The sequence below is a fragment of the Anomaloglossus baeobatrachus genome, chromosome 11 (assembly GCF_048569485.1).
Source record: "Anomaloglossus baeobatrachus isolate aAnoBae1 chromosome 11, aAnoBae1.hap1, whole genome shotgun sequence".
NCBI classification, from domain to species: domain Eukaryota; kingdom Metazoa; phylum Chordata; class Amphibia; order Anura; family Aromobatidae; genus Anomaloglossus; species Anomaloglossus baeobatrachus.
This window is the reverse complement of record NC_134363.1, coordinates 180,323,778-180,350,573: the sequence shown is the minus strand read 5'-3', so window position 1 is coordinate 180,350,573 and position 26,796 is coordinate 180,323,778. Positions and strand designations below refer to the sequence as shown.

At 42.7% G+C, this 26,796-nt stretch overlaps 2 protein-coding genes across 2 annotated transcripts; both read right to left on the bottom strand.

Annotated features, from left to right (window-relative positions):
* Positions 1-9,637: 9,637 nt before the first annotated feature.
* On the bottom strand, positions 9,638-15,841 carry LOC142257051 (indolethylamine N-methyltransferase-like). Its single transcript, XM_075329106.1, has 3 exons — positions 15,691-15,841; positions 13,381-13,588; positions 9,638-10,061 (listed from the first exon to the last, which is right to left on the bottom strand). Exons 1-3 carry the CDS (start codon positions 15,839-15,841, stop codon positions 9,638-9,640), a joined length of 783 nt encoding a protein of 260 aa, XP_075185221.1.
* Positions 15,842-18,850: 3,009 nt separating this feature from the next.
* LOC142255912 (nicotinamide N-methyltransferase-like) lies at positions 18,851-24,827 on the bottom strand. Its single transcript, XM_075327357.1, has 3 exons — positions 24,677-24,827; positions 22,658-22,865; positions 18,851-19,513 (listed from the first exon to the last, which is right to left on the bottom strand). The coding sequence occupies exons 1-3, from the start codon at positions 24,825-24,827 to the stop codon at positions 19,090-19,092; spliced, it is 783 nt and encodes a 260-aa protein (XP_075183472.1). The 3' UTR covers positions 18,851-19,089.
* Between the last annotated feature and the right edge of the window lie 1,969 nt (positions 24,828-26,796).

Here is a 26,796-nt window from a genome sequence, read left to right as displayed (position 1 = left end):
TTTGGTCACTGAGTAGAATGTCCCAATTCTGCTTTAATATCCCATACAGATCTTTCCATTGTTCGTTGAAGGTGGTAATCAGATTTACAGTGTTAGGCCTATCCCTATGTTTCTGGATGAAGAGATCTTTTCTATCAGCCATTGCTGCCTGTTGATAAGCCCCCGAGATGACTTTTTTCGGATAACCCCTCTTCTGGAATCTGTTGGTCAACTCCCATGCATGGTGTTTAAACTCCTGTTCATCACTGCAGTTTCTCCTCACCCTCAGGAATTGTCCTTTGGGGATGCCATCCCTCATATGCCTCGGGTGAAAACTCTGATAATGGAGCATACTATTAGTTGAGGTAGGCTTCCGAAATAGTGACATCCTAATCAAGTTATTACTCACCATCAATCTCAGATCTAGGAACTCCACTGAGTCTGCAGAGATCTTTGAGGTTAGCCTGATGTTCCAATCATTCTTGTTAAGAACCGAGATAAATTCCTCACAACATTCCAGAGGGCCTGTCCATAGAAACACAATGTCATCAATGAAGCGTGCCCATTTAAGGACATGCTTCTTGAATAGTTCTAAAGTGAAGACATAAGACTCCTCCCACCACCCCAAAAAGATATTTGCATACGAAGGTGCGCACCGCGCCCCCATCGCGGTCCCAGACACCTGCCTATAGTGGGCGCGGTCAAACACAAAATGGCTTTTCTCAAGCACAAACCTTAAAAGATCCAACAAAAAAAGATGATGGATGGCTGTAGAGTTATGCACCTGCGTAGTATTATACTGGGTGCTGGGGGAGTGCCCATATGCAAATGGTCACAGAGCACTGCCCACGGATCTCCAGCTAGGAACACAGCTATTTGTTATCGGTCTCAGGTGAGGAGTGTAGACTTTATTGCATATGCTGCATTTAAACAACCAGAGTACAAGGTTACTCATTACTTTTTTGCTCTTGAGAAAGTCACCAAGTGTGACGACACACGTCGGGTGGGTAAGGTGATTCCCTGGACCTTCAAACAGCTTTGTGCTTTACATTATCCTGCTTTAACCCTTTGAACTTTGGTGCATAGACACACGAGTCAAGTCAAAATCTGTCTCCTTGAGGAGGGATTTTTTTTTTTTTTTGCACTCATTTTCTCAGCCCAGGGCTGGGGATTATCAGGCTGCAGCTCTGGGAATTGTGGTGCTCAGGTTTAACCTGGGGTTATGCTAGTTGAGATATTGGGGTTTCTATAATTTTTCTGCACAAGGCTGCTTTGTCTAAGTATCAAGGTGTATTATGACTGCATTACAAGCTGTTGCTGGGTTCAATATGTATTATAATTATTTGTGAAGTGCTACAGCACATTTTTTGCTATGCTGCAACACCATGTGCTTTGAAAATTTAACTAACTTCTGATCTGTTCATTATACCAGCTAGCTTGGTTAGAATCTTGGTCCACTTTATATAGGGAATCACATGGTTTCCTTTTTGTATGTTTTTAAATGTTTTTAAAATTTGTCTATGGTTGTTGTGATACCATTTGGTGTTGTGTGACACAAATGTGCTTTTTATGCTCCTTGATATACAATAAAATATTTTTGATTAATTATGTATATGGTGATCCCTCAGTTTTTTGGCACTTCTTTTCTCTCTATTAATTAGGCACTAACTCTGTGCTGCAATGTCAGAGCTACTACCTCCGTGCTGCCACATCAGAGCCACCAACTCTGTGCCGCCTCGTCTGAGCCATCACCTCTGAGCCGCCAAGTCCAAGCTACCATCTCTGTGCTGCCACACCTGAGCACTTCTGCACTGGACATTGATTGACTTTGCCACTCTGTAAGAGACTTTCTCCCGGTCTCTGGCAGTCATGCATTTAGACCCTCTGTTGGTACTCCTTACAATCCCTGTATAGGGGTTTGCTGTTGGTTGCTCCTTCAGGGGAGTCCGGAGCACGGTCCAGTAAGTCCAACCCCAGACACTCGCCGCCCCTCGGCAACCATAACATAGGCTGGACTGTCTTGCTGAAGGTGGCTTTACATGCTACGAGATCGCTAAAGCGATTTCGTTGGGGTCACAGAATTTGTGACGCACATCCGGCTGCTTTAGCGATGTCGTTGCGAGGAACACCTATTAGCGATTTTGAATCGTTGCAAAAACATTCAAAATCGCTAATCGGTGACATGCCCCCCTCTTCCCAAATATCGTTGCTGCTGCAGTAGCGATGTTGCTCGTCACTCCTGCGGCAGCACACATCGCTCCGTGTGACACCGCAGGAACGAGGAACCTCTCCTTACCTGCGTCCCGCCAGCAATGAGGAAGGAAGGAGGTGGGTGGGATGTTCGTTTGCATTAAGGGGTTAAATAAAACAAACTTTGCTATGTGACTGTGTATGTTCTGGATATACCTTAAGCGGGCTTTACACGCTACGATTTCGCTAAAGCGATCTCATTGGGGTCACAGAATTTGTGACGCACATCCGGCTGCTTTAGCGATGTCGTTGCGTGGAACACCTATTAGCGATTTTGAATCGTTGCAAAAACATTCAAAATCGCTAATCGTGACATGCCCCCCTCTTCCCAAATATCGTTGCTGCTGCAGTAGCGATGTTGCTCGTCGCTCCTGCGGCAACACACATCACTCCGTGTGACACCGCAGGAACGAGGAACCTCTCCTTACCTGCGTCCCGCCAGCAATGAGGAAGGAAGGAGGTGGGCGGGGTGTTCGTCCCGCTCATCTCCGCCCCTCCGCTTTGATTGAGCGGCCACTTAGTGACATTGCTGTGACGCTGAACGAACCGCCCCCTTAGAAAGGAGGCGGTTCGCCGGTCACAGCGACGTCGCAGAGCAGCTATGTGCATGTGACACTGCCGTAGCGATAATGTTCGCTACAGCAGCGATCACCACATATCGGCCGTACGATGGGGTTGGGTGCTATCACGCTCGACATCGCTAGCATTGGCTAGCGATGTCGCAGCATGTAAAGTGGTCTTAAATTACCCATATAAGTTCTGCTTTTAAACCTCTTCATTGTTCATGATATACGTCTATGTCATCTATAGGTGGGATTTAATACAATTTTCCGTATATTTATGATACAGTGATTGGGATGTAAAATACGCACAAAATTACTATTTTAGCAATAGAAACTATTAAAAAGAATTATACAGAAATGATCTTGTCATGTGTAAAAACTCAAAATTTTAAAACTTTAACTTTAGCTACAAATCTCATCCTACAAAAGGCAAACAGTACACAACTCCAACAACAAAAAAATAAGATCTTAGAATATTAGCAACATACAGTACAGGAAAAAAATGATTTACAATAAAAATGAGTTTTATTGTGTAAAATTAGTGGAAATAATTAATGTCCTTTATTCAGATTTTGTCTAATGTTGAATTTAAAAAAAGAAGAAAAGGAAAAATGATTCTAGAATTGTTTTTTTTATTGTTCATATAACCTATAAAAAAAAAGTTGCTTGTGCCCTAAATTAGTAGCACTGGAAACTGCAAAAACTACAAATTGTTCTCTCAAAATATTTCCTCATACGTGTTCATTAGAGAAAAGAAATAAAAACAAAACGTTATGCCTCTGAAGATAAAAATGCAAAAACAAATGATTTTTTTTTAACTACGCATTTATAAAAAAAAATAATAAAAATCCATAGAAATTTAATATGTCTGTAATTATTTACAGCTGAAAGGTAATTTGCTATTTCTACTGGCCAAAATGTAAAATATTAAAAATTAATGGAGCGATATAGTTTTTTAAAAATTCTGTTAGAAAGATTTAAAGTGTTTGTTCCAGATTAATATACTGATAACCTACAATAATGTGCAAACGTTTTAAGGGAGTAAATAAAATATATTGTAAAAGTAAAAATATTGTAAAAAAGAGAAGAAGCAGAGGACCTAATGGGCATCAGTAAGGTGTGCAGCGCCATATTATTATTGTTTTTTAACTACTGGATTTGCCAGACCTTTAAGGTTCAGCAAATTTGTGGAGAGCGAATTACAAAAAATCCTTTTTCTGGAGAATGCCCATTTTTGTAAACGTTTAGTAGTCCTAAAAACACCAGGATATATTTTTTGCAAAGTAGAAAATACAAGTGCTTCTCAGTAAATTAGAATATCATCAAAAAGTTATTTTATTTCATTAATGCAATACAAAAAAATAAACGCATATATTATATAGAGTCATTACACACAGAGGGATCTACAGTGTTTCTTGTGTTTCGAATAAATACGTGAAATAGATCCCTCTGTGTAATGACTCTATATAATAAATACGTGAAATAGATCCCTCTATGTGTAATGACTCTATATAATATAAAATAAACACGTGAAATAGATCACTCTGTGTGTAATGACTCTATATAATATAAAATAAACACGTGAAATAGATCACTCTGTGTGTAATGACTCTATATAATATAAAATAAACACGTGAAATAGATCACTGTATGTAATGACTCTATATAATGTATAATAAACACGTGAAATAGATTCCTCTGTGTGTAATGACTCTATATAATGTATAATAAACACGTGAAATAGATCCCTCTGTGTGTAATGACTCTATATAATATAAAATAAACACGTGAAATAGATCACTCTGTGTGTAATGACTCTATATAATGTATAATAAACACGTGAAATAGATCCCTCTGTGTGTAATGACTCTATATAATATAAAATAAACACGTGAAATAGATCACTCTGTGTGTAATGACTCTATATAATGTATAATAAACACGTGAAATAGATCCCTCTGTGTGTAATGACTCTATATAATATATAATAAACATGTGAACTAGATCCCTCTGTGTGTATTGACTCTATATAATATATACGATAATAAACACGTGAAATAGATCCCTCTGTGTGTAATGACTCTATATAATAAATACGTGAAATAGATCCCTTTGTGTGTAATGACTCTATATAATATATATTTCCCTTTTTGTATTGAATTACTGAAATAAATTAAACTTGAGAATCCATATCCTGAAATCTTCGGACTCCTCATGATGATGATTAATATTTGCTGTTTAGTAAAATGACAAATAATAACAGTGCCCGGATCAGGAGGACGGACTGTCTGCTAACAGTAAGGTATATCCAGAACATACACAGTCACATAGCAAAGTTTGTTTTATTTAACCCCTTAATGCAAACCACAGCCAACATTTTTCTCTTTGATACAATTACTGATCTGTGGTTATCTTTGTTGTTGTTGTTGTTGTTGACTGTAATGATATGTTACACAGTAATCTTATATGATCCTTTAAAAATCCCCGAAAAATGATACAATTGATCCAAAATATAAAAAGGCCTCATACACCCTCGTCATTGAAAAAAAATTAAGAAGTTTTCAGAAGTAAAAGTAAAAAAATAAAAATAGCTTTTCATTAAAGGTCCTTTCAGGCCTGGTCATAAACAGGTTAATTCTTGCTTTACAAGATCCTATAGTATGCCTTGGAAAAGTATTCATACCCCATGAACATTTATGCCCTCGGACATGTAATTTTTGCACAGACACATGGTCCACAGAAAACATGGACATGTGAACAGCCCCATAGACTATAATACGTGCGTCTTCTATCTATGGAATGAGGCTTTAGGGCAGGTGCAGACGACCATAGATTCCCTCAGCTGAGAGAATCGGGCGGATTATGGAAATGACACTGATCAATTTCTAATCTGAGTGTCATCTTAGTGGAATCAGAGCACAGTGTGAGGAGAACATGGGGAACAAAATTTCTCCATCTTCTCCATTCTGTGATTTCATGGAAATGCCCATTGATTTCCACGCACCTATAGACTTGAATTGCCGAATGCGACTCAAATATCGAAGCCAGATGATTCACACTGCCAATCGTACAGGCAAATCTGACATGTGAGTGGAGCGGCCCCATAGAATAACATTGGTCCAAGGGTGATCTTTATATTTTGTCACATTGCACCATCTGCCCCTGCACTAAAGGCCACTTTACACACAGCGACTTCGCTAGTGATGTCGCTGCCGATCGCCGCCGCCAGTGTTGTTTGTGCGTCACGGGCAAATCGCTGCCCATGGCGCACAACATCGTTAGTCCCCGTCACACATACTTACCTGCCTAGCGACATCGCTGTGGCCGGCGAGCTGCCTCTTTTCAAGGGGGCGGTTCGTGCAGCGTCACAGCGACATCACATGGCAGGTGGCCAATAGAAGCGGAGGGCGGAGAGCAGCCGAAGGAAAGACACGCCCACCTCATTGCCGGAGGATGCAGGAACGGTGCTGTTCGTTGTTTCTGGGGTGTCACAGGTAACGATGTGTGCTGCCTCAAGAACGACGAACAACCTGCGTCCAAAAGCTGCAACGATATTTGAGATTAGAATGACGTGTCAATGATCAACGATTAGGTGTGTGTTTTTGATCATTCGCGGTCGCTCGTACGTTTCACACGCAACAACGTTGCTAACAAGGCCGGATGTGCGTCACGAATTCCGTGACCTCAACGACAGCTCGTTAGCAATGTCGTTGCGTGTAAAGCCCCCTTAAGTCAGCGCACATCTCTTTCATTGGATTGATTTTGATTGCTGGACCAGAATTTGTTGTTGCGGCTTATTGGACTAATTCTAATGGGTTCTTGTATCCATTTGCGACACTTAATTTTTTGTTTGTAACTTTCCAGATTGAAATCTTATTCCTGGAGACAGAGGCTGAAAAGGGACCTGGGAAGAGACGGCAAGGGAGCAGCGGGGAATTGGTAAGGTGAATATTACTCAAATCGTTTTTACACAGATATTTTATGATTTTATTACTCAAACCATTTTTTACCTAAAACACATGTTTTTCAAAAGTAGACATTTTCTTTATTGCAGTGCATTCATTTGTGGATTTCAAAATTAAAGCTCTAATAAAATAGACCCTCTGGAATCCTTTGTAAAATAGTCTTTCTATGCTATATTCTATCTAAGCGAATCTCTAGAATTCTCTATAAATTCTATGGCTAAATAATAACATAGAGGAAGCCTGGAATGGTTATAGCTAGGGATGAGCGGGAACTACCATGCTCGGATGCTCCATACTCGTAACTAGTGATGAGCGGGCACTACCATGCTTGGGTGTACGGTTGTCGTAACTAATGATGAGCGGGCGCTACCATGCTCAGATACTCGGTTCTCATAACTAGTCAGGAAAGAGCACTACCTTGCTTGTGTGCTCAGTACTTGTAACTAATGATGAGTGAGAACTACCATGCTCAAGTGCTCGGTATTTTTGATTCTCAGCATAGATAAAGCGGACGGCTATGAGCCTGGCTTTACCTTTACCTGGAAATCAAAATACAGGAAGCCCATTAATTTTTTTTTTTAATTATTTTACAAAAATAAATAAATAAAAAAAATGCATGGGCTCCTGTCATATTTTGATCGGCCAACAGAGAGAGATAGCGGAGATGGGTTCTTAATAACCGCGCCAGAGATCCTAGATGTAAACTTGATCAATGTACACTTTATTTCGGCATAGGTCTACGCGTTTCAGGGGTCTCAGCCCCCTTCCTCAGGGGTCTCAGCCCCCTTCCTCAGGACCAGCAAGCACAAGATACATCAATAGAGATTTGATGTATCTTGTGCTTGCTGGTCCTGAGGAAGGGGGCTGAGACCCCTGAAACGCGTAGACCTATGCCGAAATAAAGTGTACATTGATCAAGTTTACATCTAGGATCTCTGGCGCGGTTATTAAGAACCCATCTCCGCTATCTCTCTCTGTTGTCTGCCAATCGGGGTACTGCTGCCGTTGATCCACATATGCGGTTACAGGAGTTGTGCCTTTCACAACTCTAACTGGTGAGTAGGATTACTCTTTACTACACCCCCTGTTTGTCAGGGTAAGACCCTATGCGCTTTTTTTCCCACAGGTTTCTGCTTATGTCATATTTTGATCGCCAGTCAGGTAAAACCAGGCAGCTGGAGGCTGAGATTCTCAGAGTGGTAAGGCTCAAGCGTTCTGGGCCCCCCAGGCTAAAAACCATAGCCCGCAGATGCCCCTGGAAATGGCGCATTTTTTCTTAGCACCATTTCCAGACACTTTACCCGTCTCTTCCAGCGGCCCTGATGGCTGTGGCATGCTGGGTAATAAAAGGGTTAATACCAGCTTTGTTTTCTCAGCTGGTACTAAGCCTGAAATTCATGGTGTCACGCCAAATTAGACATGGCCACCATGAAAATCTAGTAAACAGTAAAAAAAAATAGACATTTTTTTTATTAGAAATAAAACAAAAAATAACATTTAGATATTACATCTTTATTATAAAACAATTCTTAGTCCGACGTAGTCCACAGGTAGAGCAATGTCAGTTCTTCTTCATCACTCTGTATAGACAAATGTCTATACAGTGCAAGAAGCAGGGAGACCCATGTCAGCTCTGCTTCATTGCTCTGTATAGGCAAGTGGTTTTACAGAGCAAAAAGCAGGGAGAGCCATGTCAGGTTTGTTTCATCACTCTGTACAGACAAGTATCCCAACAGAGCAAGAAGCACGCAGGGAGAGCATCGTCAGCTCTGCTTTATCTCTCTGTAAAGACAAGCATCTCTACAGAGAGAGAGGCAGGGAGAGCAATGTCAGCTCTGCTTCATCACTCTGTAGAGATAAGTGTCTCTATAGAGCAAGAAGCAGTTAGAGCAATGTCAGCTCTGCTTCATCACTCTGTACAGACAAGCGTCTCTACAAAGAGAGAAGCATGCTGACACTGAGGGTATGATTCCACTTGCGTGTGACTCGTGCATCATCCCGCATGGCCTGACACTCCTGACAAGAGCGCCTCAGCTGCATAGAAATATATGCAGCCGACACGCTCCTGTCTCGAGAGTGTACACCGTGCTGGGTGATGTGATGTGAGACTTGCACAGTGACAGTCAAAGTTCAATCAAGTCCATGAGCCATGGACTCAGGTGAACCCTTATTCACCAAGAACATGGCCGAAAACAGCCAAAAGACTGCTGAGTGATAAGCACTGCAATGAATACCCCTGGAAGTTAACAGGACCTTCCATGACATCATAGCCATGTGACCAGTCTGTAAGCCAATGTCTGTACAACATTCCCACCAAACTGGTCACATGGCAATGACATCATGGAAAGTCCTTTAGTCAGTGATGGTTACCCGGGAGCACAGCAATGATTGGATGGGGAGGAAGCAGAAGTGGCCGGGAGACAGAGTCTGCAGGACACGTCGCGGAACCTGTAAGTATAATCAGAATGTTTTTTAATAATGTGCTTTTTTTACAGCCCCTGGACCCAAACTAGACCTGAACTGTAACACGAGCTTCCCAGGAAAGCTCGTGTTCGGGATCGTGTGCACGAACGAAGGGTATGGACCCTGAATTTTAAATTTCGGGTTCGCTCATCAGTACTAGTTACAAGAACCGCGCACCTGAGCATGGTAGTGCTCGCTCATCACTAGTTACAAGAACCGCGCACCTGAGCATGGTAGTGCTCGCTCATCACTAGTTACAAGAACCGTGCACCTGAGCATGGTAGTGCTCGCTCATCACTTGTTACAAGAACCGTGCACCTGAGCATGGTAGTGCTCGCTCATCACTTGTTATAATAACCTGTTTTAAAACTCTACATACAAGATCTTTGTACTTAATATGTAAATTTCTACTTAGACCTACTTCTCTTTGTGAGCTACAATGAATATGACGGCTTTATAATCAATGAGGTCATCCATTATTACTCTCTTTTTAGTCTTACAACAGTCAATGATAAAACCCTCTCCAACCAGAGCCTTCCTGGCAAAATCCTCATCATAGTTGAGATGATGGAACTTGTGTTTCCCAACTGTGTAATATGTTGCATCTAAATTCCCAAATAATATAATATGTCCTCCAGGTTTTAGCAATCTTGAGAACTTCCTGAGATGTCTCATGTAATCATCTTGGTCTTTACAGACGGCATCTAGGAGCCAAGCACTGATGATACAATCTGCTGGAGGTAAGATAATCGGATCCATCATATTTTCTTTCTCGAGATCACATTTCATAACATGGTGAAGAGCCGATCGTACCTTTTGTTCTTTGTCCTCTGACTGGTCACTGAACGAAATGGAAAAATTTAAGAAAGTAATTTTTTTTTATACTGTGAATATTTTTGGAAGACAAGAAGATTCTAGAACTGATCGAAAGGCCTAAATTTAACCAAGAGTAGTATGATAAAGATCTTCATACATATTAGAGCAAAGTTGGATTAGCTGGGACCAGACAGTTATCTTACGTGTATGAGGGTCTCCTGGCTTCTTCCCCAATAGATAATTCTGATAAAATTTGGGAACTTTTTCATTTTTAGGAATTTCAATGGGGTCAATGTTTACTCATCACTGGGATGCGGTGCTTCTACTGGGACACCGAGGTGGCCTTGCACGGTTTTGTGACCTTCTGTGTCAATAAAAAAGGCTGGGGATGGGGACGATGGGGGTAGTTGTTTGTGACGCCACCTGTGGTGCGTGGCCAATATTAGCTGCCGCTGCGGGACTTCTCTGCTGGGGCGGATGACATTGCAGCTCGGATGGTTCAACTCTCCACAGGCAGAGCTATGGCCCCAGGGAGGATAGTGGTGGTAGTAGTCTATTTCCAGAGCACAGGGTTAGGGCGAATGAAGATAGGGAGCAACACAGGGATTGCAGCCAAAGGTCTTTACTCACTGAACTGTCGTTGCCCTCAGGATGTTAGATTTCACTATCATGGGCTCCAGCCGATCCCGGATACTTCAGAGGCCAGAACTGGTGTTATGAATCTGTGAGTCCTTCCTCCGTGCGCCTTATTAGATGAGTCCATCTGACTTATAGCTCTACAAAGACACCTGTCCTGGGTTTTGTTCCCATCCCATATAGCGGGCAGCGCAAGTCCATCATGGGCTGGATTGTGGACACAACTCTTGGCTCTATCTGCTGCTTTGCCCCAGGCGCTTTAGGTGGGCTAGACGATTTGGAATCCCCTGCCCGGTGGATTTACTAGAGAGACATAAAGCTCCCTCTAGCCTAGGGTTCCGCACCCCGTCTGCACTGATCCTGAGGGAGCTATCAAGGATCCCCCTTAGAGACCGCGTTCTCCTGGGTCTCACATCTTCTCCGCCTCTTGCTGTTCTGTCTGAGTATGTGTGTGTAACCTTACTCCCCAGTGTCTGGCTCCACCCACCAGGTGCTGACCAGTGAGTGGAAAGTCTCATCTCTACGACAGCCACCTCCGGCCCAGTCCCAGTAGTTGGCTACTAAGCTGTGTGTTGAATAAATTGTGATGCACACCGGTGATGGCCTCCTCCGTACCCGGGATAAGTACTGCACGTCTGTTGAGGTGCAGTACCCTGTGGCACCTGAAGCCACAGGGGTGCCAGATTAAACAACTTTCAAAACTATATGTTATCGTAGACATTTGATTAAAACATAACTACAACATTTTTTTATTGTACTGCTGCAGTGGTGCTTTAAATCTAGGTTCCCTGATCCCTGTCTGATATTGACCTTCAACTGCCTTCATCCTTTTCCAATGGTGCTCCATTTATTCTGTGGTGAAAAGTGACAAGTCAGCAGCTCCATTGTTTAAGGAGCGTGCAGGAGGTCACTTTTCAATACATTTGTATGGGAGCCTCGTTCTGCCCTCATTATGGCTCTCATAAAGATGCAGTGAGCACTTAAGACATAACTTCTGAATTCCAGCCAGTCAGAAGTAATGAGAAGATTACATGGGAACATGGCGCCTCAAGATTGGAACCAGTTGACGTGAACACACGTGAAGAACACGTGAAGCCACAAGAAGTGGAGTACATGACCTAGGTCAGGGGGCTTACAGTTAAAGCACCACTGCAGTGAAAAAACTAAATTGTTGTAGTGGTATTTTAATGGTTAATCAATTGTTGATGAACTTCTGGTGAATGGTCTTTCCGCCAACACAGCTATATACGTTTTAGTTGACATTGTCACTTACAATTTTTCAAGGTCATGCATATTAAATTACATTGGATAAGTAAAGCCCATGATAGAATGATGAAAGATCTACATGATAGAGATATTTCTTTGAATGATCTTTCATGTATCGGATGGAAATTTCTCGCACAGGCAGCTCCATTGGCTAAAACAATTATTCATTGATCAATATCATGTGACAAATGATCGCTCTGGTTCAATTTATTCATTTTGACCAGACTTGTATTAAAATTACATATTTTGCAAGTTAAGGTAAAGACATGGCGGTAATAGTGCTGCAATACAGATTACATTGATAGTTTTGGTGAAAAAATACGCTTAGTTGTTCTTCTTTAATCAACATTGGACGTTTTCTGGCAATGAGACTTTTTGTGCACAGAGGAGAGACTGTTTATTGAGTCTTCTTCTTTCCCGGCCCCTAAACCTGCCTCCTGTTGAGATTTTGCATTGGCATCGTGTCACGGCCGTCTCCCTGGCTTTTGGAGACTAGTGGCAGCTTAAGGACTGGAGCCCATAATCTCTATCTGGGACTGGTCATATGAAAAGGCTTGTTAAAAGGCCACTTTTGACTTTTAGGATTGCTACTTCCAATAGGTGGTGCTAGAGTTTGTCTCCTTTCCTGGAGAGACAATTTGAATATCTGGGACTGTGCATTTAAATATTTCATTTCCTTTGTGTGTGAAGTAGTTAATGTCACTTTTTCTGCTAGCAGCTCCCCTGCAGTTAGGGTCAGCTGCAACTGCTCAGTAGCCACACCCCCTTGTGTTTAAATAGTTAGGTTTCCCAGCAGGCTTTGCTGGTTATACAAAGTCATTTGTATGCTAGCAACCTTGGTGGAAGGAGCTGCTGTGGATTCTCCTGAAGTCGTATCCTTTCCATTTTGGTTGTTTATCCCTTGTTTGTCTACCCTACACTCTTGTCTTATTAGTGCAGCGGTGGGTCTAGTGAACCTCATCCACCTCTCACTAGTCAGGGCATCTATAGGGTTTCCCAGGGACTCTGGGTGCTGTCGGTGACAGTTGCAGAGACTGTATAGAGACTGGCTAGGAGAGTAGGGACAGCTACAGGTGAGGATAGGAAGTGTCCATCTACCCTCTCACTAGTACCAGGGCCTACCGTTGTTATTGTTTCCCTGGTGTCCCACTTGTCTGTGGTGCTGTTGAGGTGTGTTATTCATTGTGTGTCAGACTTCAGTTGGTCTGAACGTGCTCGTCACCTTGCTTGTTGGTAACACACTGTCATTGCCATGGACGACGCATGGGCTGACTGTTTTCCTGGCTAGTTTTCAATAAATTGTTGCCTGCACGGTGCTTGCACATATTGCGATCTCGGATCATCTGTGTTTTAGGAGATATACTAACAAAACATTCCTTTTTTATCTCTTGTACAGTATCAACAATAATGGCAGGACTCTCCTATTATTGTGACTCCTTCACCTGTTTCCTTCTATGTCTACATGAAGTTTTGCAGCATGTCCCCAGTCAAACGCTCCTGTACGTTCATCCACCCATCTCTTCAGCTCCATGATGCATCGGTCATTGATCTTCAGCACTATGAGGTGCTGGAAAAACTCACAGGCCGCATATAAATGATGAACCAGGGAACCAACACTGAGGTCAATCAAGACGTCTCCTTTAATATGACCTGCTGAAAAATATCCAAACATTAAAGCAGCTCAGATGTTAAAGGGGATGCCCGGGACATATTTATTACCAATTCTTTCCAACACCCGTTTTCCGCACCGATCTGCTCTCGCATTGGCCGGATGTAAGCAATGTATAGAGGGAAGCGACAGCCCGGTGCATTGATTAGTCGCTCAGTGCTGCAGTCTATCTCCATTCAATCAAATCTGGACATAACTGACACTTAAAAACACATTTGTCCAAGAAGAATATAGTAGAATTTAGCTAATCTTCTGAAATTCAGTTTGCGTAGATTTGCTCAATTCAAGGGAGAGATTTAATTTGCATAGAACTAGTTTTGGTGCAAATCACATCTCTCCGAAATGTGTAAAAAATAATAAACTCTTATCTTTATGGCCCTCCATGCATTTTTCCACCGACACTCCTTTTCCTTCTTTCAGTCATGCCCTCTTTTTTCTTCTTCTTCCTGGAGTCTTTTACAGTACCAGCCAATGTCACTAAAGGTCAGCACACACGGCAAATAATACGGAGTGAGTGGAATGCGATAAAAAAATCACATTCCACTCGGACCAATATTACTCTATGTGCCCGCTCCCAGGAGCAGTTTTTTTTTTAGCCCTAATCGGACCGAGAAAACAATCGCAGCATGCTGCGGATAGAATGTGATCCTGTTTCACTCGCACCCATTCAAGTCCATGGGGGTGAGTAAAACATTGCACTGCACTCACATTACAGTAGTGTAACGCGAGTGCAGTGCGATTCTCACATCAGCCGGCAATGGAGGAGATATGGACATAAATCCCTCCCTCTCCTCCGAGGCGCCGGCCCTCCCCTCCACAGCTGTGGTCTGATCGCACGATCGAACCACAGACGCATGACACTCGCAAGACACTTGGCTCCCGCTGTGTTGCAAGTGTGAGCCGAGTGTTATGCGAGAACTCACACAAATTTCCGAGTGGCCTCAGCCTTAAGGGTACTTTATACCCTGCGATATCGGTAACGATATATCGTCGGGGTCACGTCGTTAGTGACGCACATCCGGCGCCGGTAGCGACATCGCAGCGTGTGGCACCAAGAAGAGACAATCAACAAGCACAAAAATGTGAAAAATCGTTGCTCGTTGACACGTCGCTCCTTTCCTTAATATCGTTGCTGCTGCAGGTACGATGTTGTTTGTCGTTCCTGTGCAGCACACATCGCTGTGTGTGACACCGCAGGAATGACGAACATCTCCTTACCTGCGTCCACCAGCAATGAGGAAGGAAGGAGGTGGGCGGGATGGTCCGGCTGCTCATCTCCACCCCGCCTCTGCTATTGGACGGCTGCCATGTGACGTCGTTGTGACACCGCACGAACCACCCCCTTAGAAAGGAGGCGGTTCGCCGGCCAGAGCGACATCGCAGAACAGGTAAGTGCGTGTGACGCTACCGTAGCGATAATGTTCGCTACGGCAGTGATCACCACATATCGCACCAACGACGGGGGCGGGTGCTATCGCTCACGACATCACTAGCAATCGCTAGCAATGTCGCAGCGTGTAAAGCACCCTTTAGACTAGACTCGGTGATGTGGGGCAGGATGGATACTGTATCAATGACCAAAAATGATTGTATGGAGTCTAGTCAGCCATGGTACGTGCTAGAAGACCAAGGGAAGAAAAAGTAGGATGACCAGGGGCAGGTAAGAGATGATAAGGGTTGATAAAAGCTAAGTATAGGAATGTACTTCATTTTTTTAACCCCTGCTATCCTCAGAATCCAACTAAATGGCTGCCGTGAGTACTGCCGTCTATCTCCCATTCTCCTCCTGTTCATTTGGCTGCTGCTATTTTGCTAGATTCATGGAAATTGAATCCTCCAAAAATTCTTGATTTATTGATTTATTACAATCAGTTTGCTCATCTCTAGTATTTTATTATTTACATTTGGTTAAAATCAATTAATTGTAGCTACCAAATAAAAGTTTACAAAAAGTTCTTCCTCCCTTTCCTCTCCTCATGAGTAGCCGAGTGGTGGACCCCATCGGGGAAGGCACAATGGGAACTTCACGATAAGAAACCATTAAGATTTTAATGATAAAAATTCTTCTTAAAGCAATACTTACCCTCCGAGAACATTTTTGTAAGGCATTCAATTGGAAATCTCAAGGCATCATCTCCAAAGACGATAGTCGATTTATCTGAGAAATAATGCTCTAGAAATTGTCTGGAGTGAAAGCCATCTTCATGGTAGAGTTTATGTGTGCAGGGATCCATAATCTCACCGCAGCCGGAGGGACGACCTCTACACGGGCTTTATATAAGGAGGAATCAGATTATAAATATTACTGACATCATAAGATCTCTTGCTCATGAGAAATCATGGGAACCTCGGTTTTCATAAATTCACATGGAGAATAAATGATCTTTATACAAACAAATCTCTTATATAATAAAATGAACAATAGAAAAAAAATGTTTTTTAATTACCATTGCTATTAGCACTTCTTCCATACAGTGCTGGGGTCATGTGTTCAAATCTCATTAAAGACAACATTTACATGGAGCTTCATAGCACAGATATTAGATACTGCAAGAAGCAATCAAGTTTTGTACAACCCAAGTCTGATTAAAGAAAACGTAAAACCCTAGAGTCGGTCTCCAGAGATGTTTTCAGCTCATTTACATATTTCAAAATCGTGGATTTCTCTGAAACCATTAATCGAAAAATAGATATAAAGGTATCATTTGTTTCAGTTTTCTGTGACCTGCATGACCATGTAGATGGTTTCCGGTAGTTGATTCTACTGACATATGCCCTTTAAATTACAAGTGCTACACTTATGACATCCCAGAGGCTTACAAATTGTGAAACATATCTAGTAATATATAGAACTCTTAAGGCTGCTTTACGATGTCACTGGTGAAAGCACCCTCCCCCGTCGGTTGTCGCGTCATGGGCAAATCGCTGCCCGTGGCGCACAACATCGCTCGGACCCGTCACATGGACTTACCTGCCTAGCGATGTCGCTGTGGCCGGCAAACCGCCTCCTTTCTAAGGGGGCGGTTCGTACGGCGTCACAGTGACGTCACACGGCTGCCGTCCAATAGAAGCGGAGGGGCGGAGAAGCAGCCGAAAGAAAGTAACGCCCACCTCATTGCCAAAGGACGCAGGTAAGGTGATGTTCCTCGTTCCAGGGGTGTCACATGTAGCGATGTGTGCTGCCTCAGGAACGACGAACAACCTGCGTCCTGCAACAGCAACGATATTTGGGATTAGAACGACGTGTCAACGATGAACGATTAGGTGAGTAATTTTGATCGTTAGCAGTCATTCGTACATTTCACACACAACGACGTCGACGTCTCCCCATACTGTGTACTGTGTATGACCCGGCCTGCCCGACCATCCCCCTCACACCCCATGCATGGCATGTGGAGTAGAATTTATGCGGAGTAGAATTTATGGGGCATGCAGAGTAGAATGTACTCAGTAGACCCATTAATTATGGGGCATGCGGAGTAGAATTTCAATATTTGCAGATGATACTAAACTCTGCAGGGTAATCAATACAGAGGAGGATAATTTTATATTACAGGGAGATTTATGTAAATTGGAGGATTGGGCTGAGAAGTGGCAATTGAAGTTTAATGTAGATAAATGTAAGGTCATGCACTTGGGTAGAGGAAATAACATTTATGATTATGTACTTAATTGTAGAACACTGGGTAAAACAGACACAGAAAAAGACTTGGGTGTATGGGTGGATGGTAAACTTCACTTTAGTGGACAGTGTCAGGCAGCTGCTGCCAGGGCTAATAAAATAATGGGATGTATTAAAAGAGGTATAAGTGTTCATGAAAAAAATATAGTTCTACCCCTGTACAAGTCACTAGTGCGACCGCACTTATATACTGTGTACAATTCTGGTCACCGATATATAAGAAGGACATAGCTGAACTGGAGAGGGTGCAGAGAAGAGCCACCAAGATTATTAGAGGAATGGGGGGGCTGCAATACCAAGACAGGTTATTAAACTTGGGGTTATTTAGTTTGGAAAAACAAAGGCTTAGGGGGGATCTAATCACAATGTATAAATATATGAGGGGACAGTACAGAGACCTTTCCAAAGATCTTTTTACACCTAGGCCTGCGACTGGAACACGGGGGCATCCGCTACGTCTTGAGGAAAGAAGGTTTAATCATAATCACAGACAAGGATTCTTTACTGTACGAGCAGTGAGACTATGGAACTCTCTGCCACATGATGTTGTAATGAGTGATTCACTACTAACATTTAAGCAGAGCCTGGACGCCTTTCTTGAAAAATTTAATATTACCAGTTATGTATATTAGATTTTATGACAGGGTATTGATCCAGGGAACTAGTCTGATTGCCGGATGTGGAGTCAGGAAGGAAATATTTTCCCCATTGGAACTTGTTTGTCACATTGGAGTTTTTTTTTGCCTTCCTCTGGATCAACATGTTAGGCTACGGGTTGAACTAGATGGACTTAGAGTCTCCCTTCAACCTTAAAAACTATGATACTATGACTATGATACTATGATACCTTGCGGCTTCTGCTTTCCGGCTGATGCTACGAGACACTGCACCAGCACACGCTGTGAGTTTACCGCATTGCTTATTCAGCTCCGTGTAGTGTCTCTCCCTGCAGGGCTCCAGCTCCCCCTGGTGGCAGCCTGACACCAATTATACCATTTTAGCTCTAGAAATACTATCATATATAGTGTGCTATTAGGGTCCACATACAGTATATTAAATGAACTCTATTCTTTAGAAACAGGGTGTCAACATGTAATATCATGCTAGATTACTAATTGTGTCCTCTCTGAGGCCAAATCCAGACATTCATTTGTCATGGTCCTAGCACACGCTGTGATGTACAGTGCGACCGCCGGTCTTCTGACATGTACTAATTAACCTCAGACATGCCTGTAAGGGCTCTTGTCCACTTGCGATTTCTATGTGCGAGTGCGATCCGATAAAAAAATCAGATCACACTCGCACCAGTGTTAAGCTATGAGGCCGTGTCCTCTTGCTAAATTTTTAACGGCACGACTCGTGCTCTCGGTGAAATCGCAGCATGCTCTGTCTCAGCTCTCGCAATTTTTTCTCATTTATAGCTTTCGTTGTTGAAATGTCATTGCTGGAGACAGAGACTGACAAAGAGACGCGGGAAGTGACAGAAAAGGAGTGACTGGTAAAGTTATTACATAAAGCATTTACTTTGCAAAAAACAAATGAATTTTAAAAATAGACATTTTCTTTATTATAGTAGCATAATTTGCAGATTTCAAAAGCATAGTGCTAAAAAATATACCTCATGGATCTTTTGTAAAATACTCTTTTCACGCTAGACCCTATTGAAGCAAAAAAGAATTATTCTTTATATAATTGAAAAATAAAAATAACATAGCTGAAGCCCTGGATTTGTTATAATATTACATTTTAAATCTTTACATATAAACTTTTAGCTCTTAATATCGAGGTTTCTACCTAGATCTACTTCCCTTTGTGAGCTACAATGTAAAAGAGGGCGCTATAGTCACATTGGTCATCCCTTATTATTCTCTTTTTAGTTTTGTAGCTGTCAATGATAAAACCTTCCTCAGTCAGAGTTTTCCTTACAAAGTTCTCATCATATGTGAAAATATGATATTTGTGTTTTCCAACTGTGTAATATGTTCCATCCAAATCCCCAACTAATATAATGTGTCCTCGAGGTTTTAACAACTTTGAGAACTTCCTGAGATATCTCATGTAATCATCTTGATCTTTGCTGATAGCATCTAGGAGCCAAAAACTAATGACACAATTCGCTGGTGGTAAGACGATCGGATCCATCATATTTTCTTTCTCGACGTCACATTTCACAACATGGTAAAGAGCCGACCGCACGTTTTGTTCTTTTTTCTCTAACAAGTGACTAGAAGAAATGGAAAAGTTGAAGAAAGTTATTTTTTTATACTGTGAACATTAATAATGCGATATGAAAACTCAGTAGTTAGCTCAAAATTACCGGCTTATAGAACTGGTCAAAAGTCCTAAATTTGACCAAGACTCGTATACGAAAGACCTTCATACACATTAGAGAAAATTTGGGCGAACTGGGTCAAGATAGTTATTTCACGTGTATGAAGTTCTCTTGACATCTTTCCCTACGGGTACGGTCACACGAGCGTTGAAATCGGACGAGTGCTATGCGAGAAAATCTCGCATTGCACTCGAACCTATGTTAGTCAATGAGGGAGAGCAGTTGGTCAGCTTTTCTCGCATCCAGAATTTGGATGCGAGAAAAGCGGCATCATGTTACGATTTTCTACGAGATCCGTATCCCTCGCACCCATTCAAGTGAATGGGTACGAGAGATACATCAGACTGCACTCGATGTTATCCCAGTGCAGTGCAATATACGCAAAGGCTGATCATGGAGGAGATGTAGGGATTAACCCGTCCCTCTCCTCCGCAGAGCCCGCCCTCAGCTTCACGGTTGTGACCCAATTGCAAGATCGGGTCACGGTCGCATGACACTCTGCTCACGCTCACAGCAGAGCCTGAGCCGGGGGTCATTAGCATATCAAATCTGATGCTCTCTCATCGGATACCATACGCTCGTGTGAGTCCAGCCTTAAGATAATACTGGGAGAAAGAAGGAACTAAAATGCTGATTTCCCAAAGTCACCGAAAATGGTTGCGTCAATACATGCCTGGAAATCTCTGTTCAAGTCATTAAAATCCACCCGTATTGGCTTCGAAAAGGATACTGAAGTGAAAATAATCATATCTCATTTAATTCTAAAAACATGGAAGAAAAATGGTATCAAACTTGTCTCAGACTTATTTTTAGATGAAGATAAGAATCTTTCTCCCTTTTATTATCTTCAAGAGAAATTAAAATTAGATGATATCGACTTTGTCCCATATCCTGAAATTAAGAGATATCTCACTAAATTTAAGAAGAAAAAAGACTTTTTCAGGAAAATCTTATTCCCACATTGATCTCTACTCTTCTCAGGGAGCCCAACAATTGTTCTACCTGGAGGACCAGATCCTAGATAACTATTACAACAATGAGTTGGATCTGATCAAAACTACTAAACTTATCAACTGGGAGAAAGATTTCAAAATAAACTATTTATTGGAAGACTGTGAAAAGGCCCTGAAAATCTAATATACGTCAAACCTCTGTGCTAATGTGGCACCCCAGTGTCCGGGAGCCACAGTAGTGCTACCCTCTCCACTGGAGGGGGGGGATGATGTTATGTCTGGAGGCAAGGAGGGGGGTTTCTCACACTTTCCAACTCCTGGCCAGTAGGGGGAGCACAGGACCTGTTTTGAAGGGAGTTTCCTTGTACATAGTGACCTGGAGGAGGGGTTGGAGGCTCAGACAAGTAGAGCTGAGTAAGGGACATGGTTGCTGCTAGAGAACTGTGGAGCTAGCTTTTCCAGGACCACCACATCGAACAGGACATCGGGGTCATCGATTGGTAGGTGCTAATGCCCTATCAGTGAAACCTGGAGGGCAGGAAATTCCAAGTCCCCTACCCCACCAAAAGTTTGCCAGATGCAAAGTAGCAAGATAGAGCCCGTGGCCACAGTTAACCAGGTGGCACCCACTCCGGCTCACGCTGCCCGCTACAACGGACAGGATAAATGACAATTACGAAGAAAGGTCACTGTCGAGCTCCAGGCCACAGAGACTCACCCAATAAACGCATTAAGGAAAGCCTCAAACCCACCGGGCAGGGCGAATCTCCCTCATTGCTTCCAGGCTTACCGGACACCCAGCATCTCTGGAACAGACTCCCGGGCTTGTAATCATCATTGGGAAGTAAAGGTAAAGAAACTATAGCCCCTGTGTCAACCAGTTACCAACGGTGTCCTCAGTCCTGCACCCCAACGTTGCGCTAAGAGAGATTACTACTCTCATCCGCCCTGGGGCCTAACTCTACCTGTGGAGAGCTGCAACATTAAAGCTGCGTTACCATCTGCCCCAGAAGAGAGAGACCTTCCGCAGCGGCGGCTCCTCTCATAGCCGCATACCACAGGTGGCGTCACGAGACAACTACTTCTATCATCCCCAACCCCTCCATCCTCTTTAGTGACACAGACGGGGTCACAGAACTGGGCCAGGCTGCCGTGACAACCCCAAACATCACCGGCCCAGTGACGCGTGGTGAACCCAGAGACCCCGTGGGCGTTTCACTACTCTAAACCAAACATAATACAAATTGCTGCCAAGATGGTACCGCACCCCTCAAGGAATACACAAAATTTCCTCACTTCACTCTGCCCTCCGTTAGAGAGATTGTGGTTTTAATGGACACTTAAAGTATCTTTTCTGGGACTGTAGTAATATAAAAACTCTCAGGAGAAAAGTTGAATCTCTTATTTGTAATGTTATTGAGTGTTTTTTATGTTCTACACAGCGGTCTGGGCTCTTATATACAGCATGTTAGAATCCTGTATATAAGAGTCCAGTGGTGGTGGCCGCAGCTTATAGGCCCCAAATCTGGTGACAGGTTCCCTTTAAGTGTGTTTTTGCACTTAAAATTATCAATAAAGTTTTATGAGTATTTTTACTTATTTTTTACTACAAGGTATATGCTTATTTTACTTCTATCTTAGGTTATGCCTGTTAAATGGGTAAAATGGGAACATGCTCCTATGCAGGGCATTTGAACCAACTTATACTCCTGCTCATGTTTTTGGTTTTCCTTGTTTTCTTGTGCTATGCACAAACATGGGTTTGGTCCTCTTGCCATCAGTGGGATGTTTCATTTATGCATCTTTCCCTGGCGGGATGCCCGTACAGTAGTGTCCCGGTCTTTCTCTGCCCCTTGATGAGGTTTTAATATTAGATTAGGGACTGCCCTCATTGGGGTACACATTTTTATGGTGGGATGCCAAATTAGCCAAACTTAAAAAATATATAATATAAATTTGTTATTGTCTTAATCGTATTGAATGGTGGTATAGAGTTTATAGATTGTATCATTTGTACGTAATGGTGGAAGGTGTCTAATAAAAAAATAATCTATAATTTCTGGTTTTTGATTGAATACCTCACCTCTCTCCTTCTATGGCCACATGAAGTTTTGCAGCACGGCCCCAGTCAAAGGCTCCCGTACGTTCGTCCACCCATCTCTTTAGCTCCATGATGGATTGGTCACTGATTTTCATCATTATAATGTGCATGAAATACTCACAGGCTGCAAATAAATGGTGAACCATTGGACCAAAACTGAGGTCAATCAAGACGTCTCCTTTAATATGACCTGCAGAAGAATATCCAAATATTAAAATAGCTCAGATATTAACAGAGATGTGACTCACATATTGATCATCTATCCTTTCTGACACCTAACATCTTCACCAATCTGCTCTTGCAGTGGCCGGATATGAGCAATATACAGACTAGAACAGGCTATGTTGAAAAAAATCATAGACCACGCATCCAAAACTCATAATTGGTCTATTCCAGCTAGGCAGAAAATTACAAAACTAAAAACGAGGTCCTAAGTTATCATTGTAATCTGGATGGATGAAGCCTCTGCCACATCTTGGTGAAACTCTTAAGGCCCCTTTACACGCAACGACATCGCTAATGAGATATCGCTGGGGTCACGGAATTCATGGCGCACATCTGGCCTCGTTAGCGACGTCGTTGCGTGTGACACCTACGAGCGTCCGCTAACGATCACAAATACTCACCAAATCGTTGATTGTTGACACATCATTCATTTCCCAAATATCGTTGCTCGCTTGGGATGCAGATTGTTCATCATTCCTGAGGCAGCACACATCGCTACATGTGACACCCCAGGAACGACGAGCAACAGCGTCCCTGCGTCTTCCGGTAATGAGGTGGGAGTGACAGGAATGCGGCTGCTCTCCGCCCCTCTGCTTCTATTGGTGGCCCGCTGATTGACGCCGCTGTGACACTGCACGAACCGCCCACTTAAAAAAGGGGTTGTTCGCCACCCACAGTGACGTCACTAGGAAGGTAAGTCCGTTTTATGCGTCCTAGAGATATTGTTCGCCACGGGCAGCGATTTGCCCGTGACACACAAATGACGGGGGCCGGTGCGATCGCTAGCGACATCACTAGCGATGTCGCAGCGTGTAAAGCGCCCTTTAGTGTTAAATCTAAGAAACCTAATTTTAATAATTAAAGGGAACCTGTCATCAGAAATTTTGCACTAAACCTAAAAGATTCCCCCTCTGCAGCTCCTGGGCTGCATTTTAGCAAGGTTCCTGTTGTTTATGTGCCCCTTTTCTGACCAAAATAAAGACTTTATAAAGTGGTACCTTTTTGTATTCAGATCTTGATAATGGTATACTCTGGTGTCCGTTAGTCTGCCTCCTGTTGCTTTAGGCCGTCCCCCATCGCGCAATTTCAAAAAGGTGACGTGAGGTAAGCTGGCCAGCGCTTGCACAAAACGGTGGAGGTGGCGGTGAAAGCGCGAGCACGAGATTATGGGCGGGTACTTGATGAGGAAAATCTCAGCGACGCCCATAATCTTGCGCATGCGCAACACGTCACCGGCGGTCACACTGTGCACATTGCACAGTCCCGCGAGAGTGGCACGGCGCATGCGCGAGATTATGGGCGGCGCTGAGATTTTCATCAACAAGTACCCACCCATAATCTCGTGCTCGCGCTTTCATCGCCGTCTCCACCGTTTTGCGCAAGCGCTGGCCAGCTTACCTCACGTCACCTCTTTGAAACGTTCACAGCCAGCACCAAGACGATACTGCATCAGCAGGTGAAGAAAACTGGGTGCCCCTTGACACCCATGTTGCAGGGCAAAGTCCCCATGGCTTCAGGTAATGCCATCCCATGGGGACACCACCACCACAATAATGGACCCCACTCAACACCAAGCTCTAATTAAAGACTAGATGGTGAATAGAATAAGAGGAGACCGGAATAGCATGGGCTGAAGAGAGATGAGTAGTGATGGGAAAATAATAACTATTCGTATTCGGATAATGCTTACCAAATACGGAGTACTATTCCAGGCAATATAGGATCTTATAATAATTGTTCAATAATAAAAGTATAAAAAAATAAAGCGATTCTTACCCTCCGAGAAAGTTTTTGCAAAACATTCAATGGGAAATAACATGAAATCTTCTCCAAAGACCAAAGCAGATTTATCCGAAAAATATTGCTCCAACCATTGTCTGACATCAAAGCCTTCATCATGATAGAGCTTATGGGTGCAGGGGTCCATCGTCTCACCCTGTATGGCAGCCGGAGGGACGACCTCTACATGGTCTTTATATCAGGAGGAATCAGTATATTAATATTACTAACGACATCAATAGATCTTGTGTTCACGAGGCAGTCATGGGAACGTGGGTTTTCATAAATTTTACATGAAGAATGATCTTTATATAAGCAAATTTTGTAAATTGGAAAACGAACATTAGAAAAAAACAAGATCTTCTTCTTAACATTACAGTTAGCATTTCTGCCATGCAGGGCCGGGGACCTGGGCTCAAATCCCACCAAAGACGACATTTGCTTGGAGTTTCTCTGTTCACTCGATAGATACTGCAAGAAACAAATTTTACAATCAAGTCACACCAATGTAAAAGCTTGTTTTTTGCATGATGATCTGTCATTTTTATTGATACCATTTTGGGCTATTTACAACACCATTATTGCTTTTTATTACATGTTTATGGAGGTACATTGGTTTATAAACAGAAAATCTGGCTTTCTAAAAAAAAAAAGTCAAGTTATATTGGGTTTAATTAATTTTATCCATTTTTTTTTTAAATTTTATGGGTTAGTTTCCATTGTATAGATTACAAAGATAGGACTTTTACAGATGTTATGGTACCAAAAAAACATTTTTTTTTAATTACCTTAATTTTTGAATTGTTAAGATTGGAAAATGCAAACTTTTTTTAAATTCAAATTTTTTAAAAAATTGTATTTTTTTCATTTTATTTTTTAGACCTGCGATTGTTTCATTGTTTTGACTACAAACATTAGTATTGTGGTATATAGGAAATTTATATGTAATGAAGCTCAGAGGCCAGTCATAGCTTTGTTCATTGTTGTTAGGGGCAGATGCTGGCTGTATAATACAGCTGGCTGCCACCACAGTACACGGAGCAGTCTTAAGGCCGCGTCACACGCAACGACATATCTAACGATATATCGCCGGGGTCACGGATTCCGTGACGCACATCCGGCATCGCTAGCGACGTCGTTGCGTGTGACACCAACGGATGACCATTAACGATGGAAAATACTCACCAAATCATCCATCGTTGACACGTCGCTCATTTTAAAAAAATTGTTGATTGTTGAGGTCGCAGGTTGTTCGTTGTTCCTGAGGCAGCACACATCGCTACGTGTGACACTGCGGGAACGACGAACTACAGCTTACCTGCGGCCGCCGGCAATGAGGAAGGAAGGAGGTGGGCGGGATGTTACGGCCGCTCATCTCCGCCCCTCCGCTTCTATTGGGCGGCCGTTTAGTGATGCCACTGTGATGCCTCATGAACTGCCCCCCTTAGAAAGGAGGCGGTTCGCCGGCCACAGCGACATCGGTAGGCAGGTAAGTCCGTGTGATGGCTCCGAACGATACTGTGCGCTACGGGCAGGGATTTGCCCGTGACGCACAAACGAGGGGGGTGGGTATGCTCGCTAGCTATATCGCTGCATGTGACGGGGCCTTTAGCTCCTGAGCCCACTCCATACATCTGCACCAGTTAGAAGACACACATGTATGTCCTCCATCAAGAAGGGGTTAATAATATCCATATTATCCTTTCATGTTTTATTACATTTGTGTATCTCATGGGGACATGGAGAATAAACGATCTTTAAACAAATATATTTTACTGTTAAAGTTGAGTTCCACATTATTTTTCATTTTTAGCAAATGTTACAAAAAGCTTTAAAAATAGACGTGTTTATAGTTTACTTTTTATCAATTATCAAAATGCAAAGTGAATGAATAAAGGAGAAATGTAAATCCCATCAATATTGGGTGTGAGCGACATTCATCCTCAAAACAGCATCAATTCTTCTAGTTATACCTACAAAATGTTAGGGATTTTGTAGGATTGTAGTCAAACAATTCACAATGCATGCATTTAATTTATCCAGAGCCTTCCCTTTTGACCCCTATACTATAGCATTTTGTGATGTCTGTGATCGCTATTAGATACTGGCTGTGTAGT